At 34.3% G+C, this 17099-nt stretch overlaps 1 protein-coding gene across 1 annotated transcript in view; it reads right to left on the bottom strand.

Moving 5' to 3' along the window:
• Nucleotides 1-17099, bottom strand: part of LOC115883589 (protein spaetzle 5-like) — a 62786-nt gene that overhangs the window by 16559 nt on the left and 29128 nt on the right. Inside the window, 2 exon segments of the mRNA XM_030901945.1 lie at nt 1470-1503; nt 1506-1629. Of these exon segments, the coding sequence (XP_030757805.1) occupies nt 1470-1503; nt 1506-1629 (158 nt within the window).

The following is a 17099-nucleotide window of genomic DNA, read 5'->3' as shown; positions in this document are numbered from 1 at the left end:
TAACATCACGTATCGGACTTTTCAGTCACAGCAAAGCTCATGAAAGAAAATGCCTTGCGTAACCATCTTCTGCTGCGTGTCAAATACTCGTCAGCGAGTAATGGCAGTAAGTAAGTAAGTGATAATTTCGATATCAAATATCTTGACAAAGATTGCTCGTAGCGATTTTTACTAAAATACCTTTTTTACGTAAAAAATAGAGAAAATGGATGTTTTTTCACTCAGTAGAGATTATGGCAGTCAAAATAAAGACATGCAGGTGGCGTCCGCTAAAAGTAGTGTCATACTGATATCGAAATCGGATTTCTCACGTTAAAAAACACGCATACAATTTTCATCCAAATATGAACGTTAGTTCAGACATGATTTAGAAAAAAAACGAAATAAAACTTCTACTTTTATATTTTTATCTGAAGAATATGTTGTTAAAGTTTCCCGATTACAATTCGGACCACCCTGTATAAAGCAAAGCCTAGCGCGAGAAAAAAAGTCAAACAATTTATTTTCATAAGCTACTAATGTACTGCTATAGTTAGTTATTTACTATTTACTTTTTTTTTCGACCAGATCATTTAAAATTGTATCCAGCGAGATCAGGGAAGATTTCTACAGGTTGACAACTAAATAATTAAAATTACATACAATAAATACAAATACATACAACTGTCATTGTCAGGTATCCTCTCGTTGGACAGACTTTACTATTACTTGATAATACCGAATGATCGAAAAAAAAACGGCGTCAAATACGGCTAGGGAATGAAAATCGATGATAGTTTTGGCGAGGTCAATTTCTATAGTCTGATTTACTAAAAATTAACATAAAATTAGTCAAAAATTAACACTAATTATAGAAAGGTTAAAAAAGAATAGAACGTTTCCAGACACAAATATACAAGGCGAGTCTTAAATAAGTGCAAATATTTTCAGGGCTGGTAGATATCGACAAAAGAAACATATTTGCTCTTTACCGTTTTTCAAATATGTAATAACATACCCGAGATTTTTTACATTGATAATTAAAAAAAAATTGAGAACCACTGGATATTTTTTGGGTTTTCTTTCTTGTAAATTTAATCTACTACCAATTAAATATCTTTGTCTACTATATACCTATGTTGCCATATTATCGAGAAATTATGTTTTTAACTTAAAACTAAATACATTTCCAAAAATGTTTTCAAAAAATTCCAAATTTTCGACAAAAATACGGCACATACGTGTTTCTAGGGTCAAAATATTCTACTCTTAAAAATATTTACACTGATTTAACACTTACCCATTTAAAAATCTTTTTTAATCAAATGAAAATAAATCACAACCTTCATCAGCGCCATTAAAAAATAAAAAGACGAGTACGAGCCAAGTAATGACAATTAGGGTTTGACCTCTTTGACACCGTTTTATTCGATCGTATGGTGTAGGTACTTATTTTATAATCATTTAATTTCTTGAAACATTTTACATACCTGGGATAGTGATCGGGATGTTCGCAGTATGTTAACCCGGTCTGGCACAAGGGGGCGTTTTACCAGGAGGAGCAGGGACGTACCTACAGACAGGATGAGGTCCGTACTCGTTTGAACAAATACTGTGGCACTTCACGATCCAACTGAACAATATCCAAAACTGAAACGAAAGTTATTTGTTAACATTTTCATAAGATAATCATGGGCATAGCTACAGTGGAGACTGTTGACAGACTCAAAAGAGTAACGATTTGGAGGTCGGTGGACCTTAGGTTAATGTTTGGATTGGTTTGGATAAGCAGGCTTTGATTGCATTTTTTTAACCTTTTGGTTTGTTTGTTTTTTCGTTTTCTCTGTTTATGGCCTTGAATATTTTGATTTTAAGTTGACTGGTATACCGGGTGCGTCTCAAAAGTGGTCCACCACTAATATGTTATTTTTTTAGATAAAAAAAGAGATTTGGTATGTTAGTATATGACAGAAATTAGGATTGTTTGACGTATTTAATTATTGTTTTCGGTCACTTCCTGTTTCGCCGGAAATGATGACAACTTTTGATTTTTAAATTGTTCCATTTGAAAAAATTGAGATATGATTAAAAATACGATTGAGACATCTTTTAACTGGCCAGGACAAGACACAAAAAACATTAGACGATCAAATGTATTTTTCCAATGTTCCTTCATTAAAAATTAATGTTTTTAACACAGCCTACAACCACACTCTAGATTGGAATTTAAAATACGATTTTTTTTATAAGCGAAAATGTCAAAAGTTGACATATGACATGTCATTCTACTCAGAGTGTAATTTTCTATGGAATAAAGTAAGTAGAAATATTCCGAAGGTCCGATTTAAAAATTAAAAGTTGTAAACATTTCCGGTGAAACAGGAAGTGATAAAAAATAATTGAATATGTCAATCAATCCTAATTTATGTCATATACGAACATACCAATATCGTTTTTTATATCTGAAAAATTAAAAAAATGTTATAGGGTGAGCTACTCTCGAGACGCATCCGATAGAGTCGTGTTCAATATCAAACACTCTATATCTAACATTAACCGTTTTTACGTCCAAAAATGTTAAACATTTTTTCTCAAAACGTTTAAGCTGGGACCCCATTTGGCCACATCGCCACGCGACGCCACGCTATCATACGTATTTGTGACGTGGGGAAAGAGTGTACACATGAGATCTGGGACAGACGACACACGTGTGATAGCGTGGGGTGCCGTGATGTGGGGTGACCTGTTGCCTAGTGTGCACGCAATACATGTAATTAAATGGAAAACATACGCAGAGATCTTCATGACGTGGGGAGGCATGGCGTAGTGTGGCGTGGCGCGTTGGCTAATGGGTTCTCGGTTCCCGACATTAATGTTAGGTATAGAGTGTTTGATATATAAAATTTTACGGATAATTTAAGTATGTAATAAAAAATAGGGTTGCCAATTTAAAACAAGGAAGTTGCTCTCAATTTTCGGTATTTCCGGAAGTGCCGCTATATTGAAAATATTTTGAGCTCATAGATTTCGTTGTGAAACAAAGATGTGCAAAAAATCTCCGATCTAGATATTGTAGTTCTCTAGAAACTTCGAATTCACCCTCAGCCTGGGACACCCTGTATTGCCGGAATTATTACACATTACAATGACATATTACTCGATTCATTTTTATTCTTTTTCTTGCCGACTGGTGATAATACAACAATGTGTAATAATAACCTTTACACGAGAAAAGAACAAGTTAAAACCATCGCAAAAAATCAAGAAGGGGAGACATCGACAGTCTGAAAATTCAATTGGAACAGCTGAAGGCCGTGTCTTCATTTTTTTTCGGCTGTGTTTGAATGAAATCTCGGTGAATCGCTAAATAGATGTACTTGAACGTGCGTTACAATAGAGGATAAAAAATGGCGATTGTATCATCAGATAGATTGCCGTTTTAAATGTCAGTACTATTTAGTTTTTATCGATCTTATCGTGTTACAGATTTAATCGATAACGAAATTAAGATACTTGCGAGAATTGAGAGAAAACATAGTACCTACCTAATACTTCAATGAGTATCAAAATGTATTAAAACGTGACTTAGATGGCCTAGATTATAAACAGAATCAATAGCCAAACACGAGCATTTTTAAATAAATTTATGTACAAAATCAAAATTTATCATGTCATTTTATACAGGGTGTTTTTTGACATATCAAATGTCAAAAGTTCACATATCATTTTATTCAGAATGTCATTTTCTATCGAATAAAGTAGAAAAATATTGAAGGTAGCGTTTAAAAATCAAAAGTTGTAGTCATTTCCGGTGAAACAGGAAGTGACCAAAATAAAACCAAGAAAATAATGACCAAGAAAATTATAAACGGAAATTATTTTATTACAGAAAGTAGTCCTTACAACTTAGAATGCTCTTCGTAATAAAAAAATATTGGAAAACAGACACAGTTTTATAGTTATTTATTAGATTCCATCGTTTAGAATCCTCATATGGATTTTGGCTAAGAACTAGCATTTAATTAAATCGATTCCAAAATGAGTCTATTATGATGCTTAATATTTTCATACTAATTTATTGTAATAAAATAGGCCCAGTTCTGTGACACTGGCCCCAAAATTTATGAAATAACTTAATTACTAGCCAGTTGTGGAAACGAGTTGTTTGTGAATTTGTACGTTCGGCATCATTCGGGTGAAAATCGAAACTCGTTCGGCTCGATACGTTTGCGTTTTGGACGTACGTAAAGGCACGTAAAGATACGTATCACGTATCCGTAAACGCAAGTGAATTTCTCACTGCACAAGCGTACATGTCAAACGATACGTTTACGTCTACGTCTTTGGCCGTGCTTTAACTGTCTAATAACAATGAGTAATTTTACATAAATACATAAGTATGTATAAAGAATAAGTATATGTATAATTTGATTGTGATTATTAAATATTAATTAAACTAACATCTCCGTAATGTATATAGTTCAGTAATGCGGAAATATCACAATGGTGTCGTTCTTTTAGCATTTTACATGTCAACCACGATAATTAATTAGTTTTTCTAAGCAACTTTTATTTGTAACATAATGCCTGTTTATTAATGTTAGCATTAATTAATTATTAATTTAAATTTGCAAGTGTTTGGTTTTAGATTTTATCAGTTTATCAATCACAAATTTTGCTCGGATATTTTTTTATAATTTTTTAAATATGAATACATTTATTTGTGTACGTCCCGAGTAATTCCAATGTAAAAAAAATGTTTTTAAGTTTTTAATTTTTGAATTTTATCTTAATACAGGTTACGTTTGGTTTTATTCATTTTTTCCTTGATTCCAGGAAAGTTTAGGTCGGCCTCGTTTACGTCTGTCTGCGTATAGGTGTCCTCTGCAACACTTGCTTTGGTATTCTCTCGTCAGCCATTCGTTGTACATGGCCGTACTACTGCAGTTGTTTTTCTTGTATTTCTTTTACAATATTACCCTATATACCTTCATTTTTTCATGTATTCTCTCTTTCCTAATTCTGTCTAAACGGGATATTTGGGCTGATCTTCGCCAGAAGTCCATTTCGGTCGACAACAACTTCTTTTAATGTCTTTCGCTTAACTGCCATACCTCAGAGCTATATAACATTACGCTTTTCAGAATCCCGTTATAGATCAGTTTTTTTGTGTGATCCGAGATATTCCTAGACCAAAGCACCGAGTTTAGCGCTCCTATCACCTTTCTGCCTTTACCAATCCGTTCCTCGATTTCCTGTTGGCATCTCCCTTTGCTTGCGACTTTTACCCCTAAATACATATATTTTTCGCAGGCTTCAATTTTTATATTGTTACTTAATACCAGGTCTTCCAACTCGCCGCCAACACACATGTATCTTGTTTTAGCTCCAGTCCCCATTTTTTGTCTCATCTCTCCATCAGTTTTCTAGTCCTATATTCTAGGTCTTCTTTGTCTTGGGCCATTACTATCTGGTCATCGGCGAAATAAACAGTATACAGACAAAGGTTGCCATTAATAATTATTCCCATCTGAGAACACTTCTTGCGCCAGTGCTTAAGAGTTTCTGATAGGTAGATTGTAAATAAAGTTGGAGACAGGCAACACCTCTATTTTAGACCTTTTATTATTGGGAATAATTCAGGGTTGTCTTAATTCTTGCGGAACAATTGCAGTAAAGTTGCTGTACCGCTTTTATTAGTATTATATTTATTGGGCTTTTTTCGAGAACTACCTATAGTTTCTTAATTGGTACCGTACCATAAGCCTTACTAAGGTCCACAAACAGGAGATGAATTTGGTCGTTATTCGTTGCCGTCTTTTTCTCAACGATCTGAGTTATTGGAAAGATATTACCAACGCGGTACAACGGCTGTTTCAATATGAGCGGCCTGCCCTGAACCCGGCTTGTCCTTCAATCTCAGTGGGGCTAAATTTGTCTTCTATTAGAGTTTTAAGTATTTTTCCGTCCAATCTGCTAAGAGTGTCAGATACATAATACTGGGTTCCTACAATACTGGGGACCTAGAATTGCGGGGTATAACGCGAACCCTTGCCCAGGGATACGGATGAAGACCACACCGGCAGTGAAGGCGAATAAGTCAGCGGATTTGGTGTAAGTGGCAATCCTGCTTTCAGGTATAATATTTTAGCTCCAAGGACCTATATCCAAGGACCTGATTCACAAACTATAAAGGCACTGCTATTGCTTAGCAGGAATAAAGTGCGCATTATAGCAGGCTTCTTCTGGACATATGGCTGTCAAGTTATATCTGAACAAGCTCAATCTGTATCAAGGAAGTCTTTCTTGCAGACTCTGCGATAAAAATCTTCAAATAGCGCAGTACATAATATGTAACTGCGAGGCTCTGGATTGCAAGCAACACTTTTTATTTGGGAAACCAAGACTAGAACTGGAGGAACTATGCCTCGTCCTATCAATGATCTGCACAAGTTAGAACAGGGTACAGGGCTAGAAGAGTAAGTGCAGGCACAGACCGAACCCTTATTACTGGAAAAGAACCTGCATCGAAATAATGTTTTATGATTATGAAATAATAATTTTTCCTCAAAAATTAACTTCTATCATAAATATATACTGTTTTGCTTTTGCAGTCAAGGTACACTTATTTATATGTTTTGCTACTTTTCCCGGTAATATCCGCAGCCTTTAGCAATTGATCTGTCTTAAGAAAGAACGCTTGAGCTTGACCTCTCAATTACAAAATAATAAATATATTTACCGGCGCGGTCGATTTGTTCTCCAGCCTAAACACCGTGTCATTCTAATTAATTACTATAGCTTGTAGGTGTCCCGACCTAATGCAGCGTTTCATCAATAACTATATCGCCCAAGGTTTCCTCTTTGTCGTCTCTATTCAAAGAATTTACATTCGAGATCAGATCTCGTATCACTCGACATCGAGGACAAACTTATCAATACCATTATCAATATATCTCAGTTTTAATTAGCGTTTCATTTTTTCTATATGATTTATTGTTTTATAACACCTACTGCGTACCGTTTCAGGATATTAAGTGTGTGTATAATATACGCGATTTTTTTCTAAGAGTTTTTTTTCTTTCAACAGGCACAATATTTATGATCTAAATATAATGACCGTTTTATGACAGCAACTTATTGATGGATATCGTTATTTAACAAGTTGTTATCATTCCAGCTACTTAGATCCTGTTGTTTGATTCGGAATTAATAGCGAGACATGTGTTTACTCTGATCAATACTATAAGATAATATGATGGTAATCATTGAAAATATTTATTGAATTATTGAAGCAATTGGTAGGGAGACAACCAAGCTCCGACTAGGTCTTTGATTAAAAATATTAGGTAAGGAGCATATCAAAAAACTTATGGTGAAGGGAAATGAGGACCTAAAATGGCCGACAAATTCCGATTTATCAGTGTTGTTCTAATTTTATTAAAAATGTCAAAATATAATATAGGATATACTCAATAATTTGTTGTTTTATTTTGCGTTGTCAATAAATTTTAGTAGTTATTAAAATTATTAGAAAAATATATATTTCTAATAAAAATTGATAAATTATAATAATTATTTAATACATATAGGGTGTCCCAGAAATAAGTGCTAGTATTTTAACTGGTAGTACAGTTCAACCCCAGAAACACGCCTATGAGGTTATTTCGCGAAAAAAAAAATGAAAATTCAAAAATTTTTGAAACATTTTTTGGATTTTTTTTTAGTTTTTAGTTAAAAAACATAATTTCTTGATAATATGGCAACATAGGTATTAGATTAAATTTACAAGAAAAAAAATCCAGAAAAGATCCAGTGGTTCTCAAAATTTTAGCAAAAAATCATATTTTTTGGAAATTTTCAAAGTAAAATAACTCCGTTATTCTGGACTTATTTGAAAAACGATAAAGAGAAAATATGTTTCTTTTATCGAGATCTACCACCTCTTAAAATACTTGCACTTATTTCTGGGACACCCTGTATATCACAGAGATAATCGAGGGCAAATGACTGGTTTCTGAGCAACCGCCTCTCTTCAGCTCTCTTTAAATAATGCAAAAACTGAAAATGTGATTTTCACACTGAAAAGAGTAGATTCGGATGTTGGTTCTGAGGCTTTTACTCTGAAACGGTGAATAACGCTAGATAGTCGTTTGAAATATTGGAAACCGACGTTATATCATGATCAACGATGGTTTTTGCAGTTCACAGTTCACACAGCTTTTTAAGTTTTTAATGTCACTTTTTCACAATTATCACGGGTTTGAGTAAATAAAACTTAAATTAAACTCACAAGAAAGCAATAATTACTTTGAAAATGGACGCTTTAAACACTTTTCAGTATTTTTTCAATGAGGGCAGTTTAAATTTTGAAAGATTTTATAATTTTTGAAGATTTTGACTTTGACAAGAGAAAATTATTTCTGTTCTTGTTTAGGGTTGTTCTTAGCAACCGCTATAGCAGCGCCAGATCCCGGACAACGTATGCACCTCAAAACAATTATAAGTTTTGGCGGCAAGCCGAGTATTATAGTCTAAGAGCTAGCAACGTTTTCGAGAAAGTATTTTAAGACGTCTGGCTCTTTAATATATTTTTTACTGCTCTCTGGAACAGCATGCGGCCCGTCTGGCTGCCGATACCCGTTGCGTTCACTACTGCGCATCGGAAGAAGATCCAATATTTTTTTATTAATTTAGTCCTATAAATTCTAGTATTGATATAAATCGAACATGTCTCCATAGCATGATACAAAGAATACAAGGTATGATATTGCGCAGGTTGGTCACTACGTCAGAGGTGATAAACGGCACCATTGGTCCAACCATTGGTCGGCAAGCTCTGCGCGCCAATTTCAAATTGTCAAACAGATTGTGTCATCTGTGAAATTTGATTATGTCAAAATATGAAAATAATTTTTCAAATGTCAAGCTCGATGATTTGACATAACTTTTGGGGTTATGTCCTAATTCTTCCCTATTTTAGGCCTTTTTTTATTAGTGGCAATTGACCAATATGGATATTTTTTTGTATGGCGTATGACGTCACAGGTGGTATGCGCAAACTTAACAAAATTGGAGCCGCTATCGATCATACCTTGTTTTCTTTGTACCATGTCTCCATAGCGCAGTGCGTAGAGTTTCCGAGCACGAACCGATGATTCAGAGTTCGAATCCGGGTTCAAAGACTTTTTTATGTTATTTTCGTTTATATTCTGATAGTAAGGTATTAAATAATACTGGTAATTCAATAAAAACAAATATTTAATACTTTACTATCAGAATATAAACAAAAATTTTTATTTTTGTTTATATTCTCTCTATAAAAAAGTCTTTGCCCCGATCCGGATTCGAACTCTGAATCATCGGTTCGCGGTCGGAAACTCTACGCACTGCGCTATGGAGACATGTTCGATTTATATTCAATACTAGAATTTAAAGGACTAATAAAAATATAGGATCTTCTTTCAATGCGCAGTAGGGAACGCAACATTTACCGGTAGTCAGACGGGCCGCATGCTGTTCTAGAGAGCATAGTAAAAGATATATCAAAGAGCCAGACGTTTTAAAATATTTGTTTTTCCGACGTCTAGCTCTCGTACTATTAGAATCTAAACTTGTTTCCTTTATCTATGAAATGTGGTTAAAAATCAAAAGTTTATTGTTTTATAAGCTAAATATTAGGCTTTCTCTATGGATACAACTGACTACCGCAAGCTGTTGCTAGGATATTCTATTAATTATAATTTGTTTGTAATTAATTATGTGTTTTAATAGTCTCCTTTTGTTTGTGGCCCTAAACATATAATGTAAGTCTTATTTTTTCCATCATTCAAGTACCTATTTATATTTAGTCCATTTACCAAACTTTGGGCGTATTACGTTGGTCTTGTTTTATTATAATAAACGATGTTTAAATATTTGATTTATAAATAAAAACTTTAAATAATAAATAATACTTACACATGGTTGGCTTTAATTGTATTTAATAATTGTATAAATTATACTGTTAAATCTTATTTTTTCACATCACAACGATACTTGTTATTACTATTGTTGAATTTATGTAAAAAATAAGATTTAATAATCAAATTTAATTATTTTAGAGTAAAATTCAATAAATACGCTCATTTAAAATGCCCGCGCTTAGATCCATTTAAAACAAGCCCTACTCAATAGTTGGCGCCACTTCTGTAGGACCATTTTTCAGCATGGCAGAGTCCATTCTTTTTCTAGCTAGGTATATTCTTTGATTATAATTGTGTTTTTAGACATTGTGAATGATTGTAAACTATAACGTATGAAATATAATTGAAACTACTAATTTATTCCACTAATTGCGAGGTTTTGAATGAAGCTTTAAAGTGCTTTACTTTAGGCGTTAACATAATAATAATAATAATAATAATATGTCTTTATTTTAATAATCCTCGGCGAATTTCAGTAAATAACTGCTTAGTTAACCGAGTACCATTACAGTATAACCTAACAAATAATATCAATATCCACTACCTTATCTTAAATTAATATATCAAATGTAAAATATAATAACAAAAAAAATCAATGAAAAATACAAAAAAATATAAAGTATTAACAAAACTATTAAGTGTAACACATAGAGCACACATAGAGAACAATTAATACTTATAAGTACATTATGCAATAACATAAGGCAACAGGCATGTATTGGTGTTGATGAAGAGAGAGCCAAGGAGAGGCATAGCTGGTTTCAAAAAGTATACTCAACTCCAATTATGGAATAATAAATCTCTGAACCCCGATCTAAATGAACCGAGGGACTTAGCTATTAAAGCACTTGACAGGGAATTATATAACGAGACCGCAGAATACGTAAATGATCGTCGATATAAAGAGGTCTTATATTGAGGTAGATATAACTGATTAATATTTCGAGTGTCTCTGCTCTGAACAGTTTGGCGCAGTTTTAATTTAGATTTTAAATATAATGGTGTCTGTAATTTAATTAGATTGTGTACAAAGGTAGCCAAATGCAGTCTACGGCGTTCATACATATTAAGCCACTTCGATTCTTTAAGCCAAGGTGAGATATGCTCCCCTCTATCCAGAGAACAAATAAAATGTACACATGAATTTTGAATCTTCTGTATTCTGGAAGAGGAGTGCACATCAAGACAAGGTCCATAGACAATGTCAGCATAGTTGGCATGGCTAAGAACCAAACTGTCACATAGGCTACGTTTCAATGCTTGACTCATAATTTTTTTATTCCTATACAATCCCCTCAATGCTGTATAACTTTTCTGCACAATCGAATTGACATGATTTCGGAATCTCAAATCACAATCTAGAACCAAACCCAAATTCTTGACAGTTTTTAATGGATGGATTATTTCGTTATTCAGTTTAACAGGTAATCCCTTTGCTAAGGGTACCTTACCAAAACAAATCATTTGAGTTTTGCCAAGATTCAACTGAAGACCATGATTCAATGAGTATTTACTTATTTTCTCAAGAGCAGAATTAATATTATTGTAAACAGCTGCTGCATTTTCAGCAGTGTAAGTTGCATATATTTGCGTGTCATCGGCAAATTGATGCAGTTCGCAATCCACAACATTATTTTTCAAATCAGCGGTGTAAATAAGGAACAAGAGTGGTCCCAAAATGGAACCCTGAGGTACACCCCTAGAAAGCGGTAAAGCATCCGACTGAGCCTCATCGAGAACTACACACTGGCATCTATTAGACAAATAACTGCCAACCAATTCCACAACATTTTCCGAAAACCCGTAATAATGAAGCTTTGCCAGTAAAAGGTCATGCCCCAAGGTGTCAAATGCCTTAGTATAATCTAATAGAAGCAGACTTGCACCCTTACCTGTATCTAATTCTGTTAATATATCATCCAAAACTTTAGCTAAAACGGCAGAAGTACCATATTTACTCCTGAATCCTGACTGGCAATCAGGGATCAAATTATGTTTAGTTAAATGATTTAAAACTTGACTATATACCAACTTTTCCAATATCTTTGATAAAACTGGCAATTTACTTATAGGTCGAATGTCTTTTAAACTTGTAGGATTGGAGATTTTTGGCAAGGGCATGATCATTGCATTTCTCCAACTAATCGGAAAATAGCTATTATTTAAACAGCAATTGTAAATATGAGCAAGGTAGGGGGCAATATAAGGACAGCACAATTTAACCATTAATAGAGATATACCATCGCAGCCTGCTGCATTGGATTTAATGCTAGCAAGGGCATCAAGCAGATCTGCTTCATTAATGCTATTAAACTGAAATGTTTTCACGTGCGCTAATGTGTTATTATTGTAAAAGTTAACAGTAACAGGATCAGTCACACATTTCAGAGCCTCTATAGAGTCTACAAAATGGCGATTTATTGTGTTCACATCTTTAAGATTATCTGGAATTTTTTAGTATTATTGCGCTTATGTACATTACTTAAGTTAAGTGCTTGCCATATTTCACGCTTACTGAGATTTTTTTCGAGTATTTTCGAGATATTCATATTTACTTCTTCGCACTTCTTGTGTAAACTTATTTTTAGCTCTCTTATAAACTGCATAATCCTCCAGACTTAATGTTTTTTATACCGACTAAAGGCACGGTTACGATCTTTTCAAAAGACGAAGTTCCGTACTAAACCATGGTGCTCTTGGTTTTGTCAACCTTACTCGTCGAAAGGGAGCATGTTTTCAAAGAGACCCATTATATAATTAGTGAAAATATCAATTTTACTATCAATATCATTAGTATGAAATATTCTTTGCCAACTCAATCTACGCAAGTCATTATTAAACTCAGTCTCATCAAAATTCCGAAAATCTCTATAAGAATGAAATTTAATTTTTTCTTTACTTATGTTTATTCCTAGATTAAGGAATATCATGTGGTGATCTGTAATATCATGCATATTTACGTGAACAGGTGCGCCAGCAGACAAATTAATATTACTCATAGCTATTATATCAATAAGCGTACTACTTTTTTCGACTATTCTAGTTGGTGATACTACTAGTTGTTTTAATTGAAAGGCATTGAGTATATCGTTAACCTGATTCTGGTGTATACCTTCAGACAACATATCTATATTTATGTCGCCCATAAGCATCACTTCATCGCATTGAGGTAAAATGCTAAAGAGCGATGTTTCCAAATTATTAAGTGCATTAGAAACACTACCCTTAGGCGGCCGATAAATTATACCAACTATCATTTTAATTTTTGGTAGTTGTAGCAAAACCCAGTACTGTTCTAAGTCAGCGTCACTATTACAATACTCTTGAACGATACGATGTTCCAAGCAATCCCTAATAAAAACTCCAATACCACCGCCTCGCCGCCCAGAGCCACGATCCTGCCTAAGAAATTTGTGAGTGGAAATATCCACCAGCTTACTATCTACTTTATGATTAAGCCAAGTTTCCGTTATTCCCAAAAAATCTATTTCATGTTCCATTAACAGTTCCTCAATGTCATCTATACAAGGGTTCAGAGAACGAACATTTACGTGTCCAAATTTAATTTTTTTAAGTGAATCCATTCTTAAATAAAAAGTACATAGTAAAAAACATAAATTGTTATACTAATTATTCATCAATTTATTAATGCACTCCAAATCCTTAATCTTAACTAAAGTTTCGCCCTCATCCCTTCTAGCAAATATCCTTCCATTCCTACACCAAACATACCTGTAACCAAAATTCTTCAACTCTCTGGCCTTTTTCAATAAGTCTCTTGTCGTTTTTGGCAAGTCTTCATTTATATAGATTCTTCTCGTCTCTCCGTCTATTCCACAATCCTTAGTATCAAGCACTCTGATGGATTTTCGAAGTTCCAGTAGCTTCTTAGAGAGTTCTGGCTTAGTAAATCTCACAAGCTGAGTTTCAGTGCGAAGCGGCAAAATAGTATATTCTTCATCTTGAACAGCAAATCGAAGTTTATGGAACACTTTTGCAAATCGAAGTTTATGGAACACTTTTCGTAAGTTATCAGTAGGGCTGCCTGGCAACCCAACAACGACCACATTACAACTTTTTTTCTGAAGTTCTTCATTATCTATTTTTTGTTGTAGCACATGAACCTGATCCTCGAGACCCTTAACTTTGCCTTTTAATACATTTTGCTCCTTCCTGAGTCGCTCGTTCTCCTGACCAACTGCCTTAATTGTTTTTTGTAAATCATCAAGTATATCGCTGGTAAACTGAATAGATTTCTCCAAGACAGAAAATTTTGCTGTCATAACATCTAATATATCTTTATTAGAGGGATTCGCTTGATTTAATGATTCATGAATAGAATAACGCTGTTGTGAAGTGGAACTTGTCGTTTGGATTTCCTCATCCGATTCAGATTGTTCGTCTCCATCACCGTCTCCATCAGATGATTCAACACATTTTGGGCATTTCCATACATTCTTATAAGTTTTTGAACTGAATATTAAGTACTCCTCATTAGATAACTTCGTACACGCCTTATGAAACCATCCATTACACCCACCATGGCATCTCATAGATGCTTGCGATTTTGTAATGTTTGCTGAACAAGCATTGCACTTAATAACATTTTTCTTCTTATATTTCCCAACCATAACTACAATCGCAACTGTCTGGCAACCGCGCAACGTTAGTCGAAACAGAAAAAACTCGTCGATTGTACATAACTTTTTACCGAAAAAGATATCGTACGCTTTTTTGCCACGGCGCCGAAATATTCAATTACGTTTTTATTTGAATTTTATTAGTTTCAAATCTCAAAATCTGGTTTTGTTTTCTTAGTTTTTATCAAAAAATCACTTGTGCTACGCGTGCATTTATTTACCAATATTTCTGTTATTCGGATCTATTCAATAAACTAGATTAATTTACGGATTTATATCAACACGTCCGATACATCTGAATGTTCAACTACTACTATGACTTTTTTATATTGTCAATCACGTCGCAAAAATTAATACTTTTGTGATGTTTGAAAAAAAAAATATTTCATGATATTCATTTTGAAATTTATATCTCCAGAGGGCATTGTGAAACTACATTTATATTGTACTTAAATTTAATAAGATATATTTTCTAAATATTGCTTCTGGAATTGTACTAGTTTTTTATCTATTGCTGAATTTTTCACTGTATTAAAACCATTCGATAGGTACACTTAAACATATTTTGAAATATGTAGATACTTTTAAATGGTCATTTATCATCATTACGGCAATAACGTTATTGAGTTATAAAAGGGTTATTTTTTCATAATTGTCCCGATAAAGACGTAATTACAGCTTTTTTCGCCATCGTAGCATTCTTGAAGATAATCGTCTCTGGTCAAGAGTACACCCATCACTCGTCGTTGCGCAAAAGTATGTCTTTTAAACGATTCGCTATTGTCATGCAAATAGAAAACGTAAAAGAAAATAGATAAAAAAATAATTATTAGCTCATCGAGCGCATTTGAGAAAGTGTCGGCACATATTACTAGTCGCAATAACGCATTTACGTTACTCAATTAGGACCGTAAGTCAATTCTTGGAAAGAATTTCGTTCTTGTTAAAGTATGATCAATCAGGTCATGCCAGCTAATGCAAATAGTACCTAAATAAAATCACTTACAATTATTTATCAATAATAATAATCGTACTGGCGAAACAACTGCCAGCAATATTGTTAATGTGTAGTGTGTACAAAAGATTATCATCCGGCGGCATGATATTTCTATATCTGTAAATACCGATGGAAAATTAAATTAGTTTGTCGTTCAGAGCGGTATGCACTTGGCAGAGAAAAGCCACCCAACGACGGCATTATCATCATCATCATCATTTTTAGTTTATTCAGCCATTTACAATTATGGTGTGCCTCCCTCATATATTTAGATACTCTCTTAGTAGTTGAGCCCATTGTTGTCTATTGTTGGTTATGCGGACCCAAGTTATCCCTGCTAATTTCCTAATATCATTGTCCCATCTCAGGTTTTTTTTTCTGAGCCATGACTGTTTCTTTCGACCTACCCATCTTCTACCTTCGACTTTTCCTTGAATAATTAAACGAGGAATATAATATTTGGTGCCACGCATTATGTGTCCGAAGTAGCTAACCTCTCTGGCATTGATGGTGGTTAACAGTTCCCGACCTTTGTTCAGCTGTCCAAAAACTTCCTTGTTGCGTGTATGTTCGGTCCAAGAAATCTTAAGGATTCTCCGGTAGCACCACATCGGTGGCATCACACGTCATGGCTCAGAAATATACGGAACTGGACCGGTCTGAGGGCAGAGAGGCTGTTTCATGCCGCAGAAGATAGGAACTCTTCCACGAAATAGTCATGGAGATCACCAACGCCTGAAGACAGGCACGGCACCGCAAGAAGAAGATCTCATGTTTGGTCTTCTTCTACGTCTCTTAATTTCTGGTGGGTACCATGTTGTAATTTTTGTGGTCCATCTTGGTCCGTCCTTCTTGCCAGGTGTTCTGCCTTTTACCACTTGAGGGATTTGATTCTGTGGATGATATTTAAAACTTGGGTCTTTTGTCTTATCCACTCTATTCTTTTACGGTCTTTCTTGGCTTTTCCCAGCATATTACATTGCATTGAGAGTTGGGCGACCTGCAGTTTCCTTATAATGTCCATTTTAAGTGTCCAGGTTTCGCATGCATCTACATACCAACGACAGTCATACTGTATTTTAAACATCGAATACCGCCGAAACGATAACATAACTTAGCTTAGCTGTCGCTGAGATTTTATATAAGGGTGCTATTAAGATCAAGACTGGTTTTAAATTGGGACAAATATTTACACTCCACAAGGATATGAGCGACTGTCAGAAGACTGACATCCTTTACGTAATGGAGAGGAGATGCTCGTAATAAATGCTTGTGTGAAAATTTACAACGATCAACCATAAGCCTATTTAAGATGGCTTATTTTTGTCTGTTTAGATTAGCTGTAGCGTGTCCTTCAAAGAAATTACTTTTGATGTTCCAGGGTTTATTAGGGAAATCCAAAAGGTCCCAGTCTAGCTGAATTAAGGAGTTTACCAGAAGAGCACATTTATGAGAGTATACGTACTTTCTAGAAATGCCATTAAGATGTGTTTCAGACTCGCTTTCTTCCGCTAGTTC

This window comes from Sitophilus oryzae, unplaced genomic scaffold (genome assembly GCF_002938485.1).
Source record: "Sitophilus oryzae breed Bouriz unplaced genomic scaffold, Soryzae_2.0 scaffold_1962_pilon_pilon, whole genome shotgun sequence".
NCBI classification, from domain to species: Eukaryota; Metazoa; Arthropoda; class Insecta; order Coleoptera; family Curculionidae; genus Sitophilus; species Sitophilus oryzae.
Note: the sequence above shows the minus strand (reverse complement) of the source record. Positions and strands in the feature narration are given on the sequence as shown.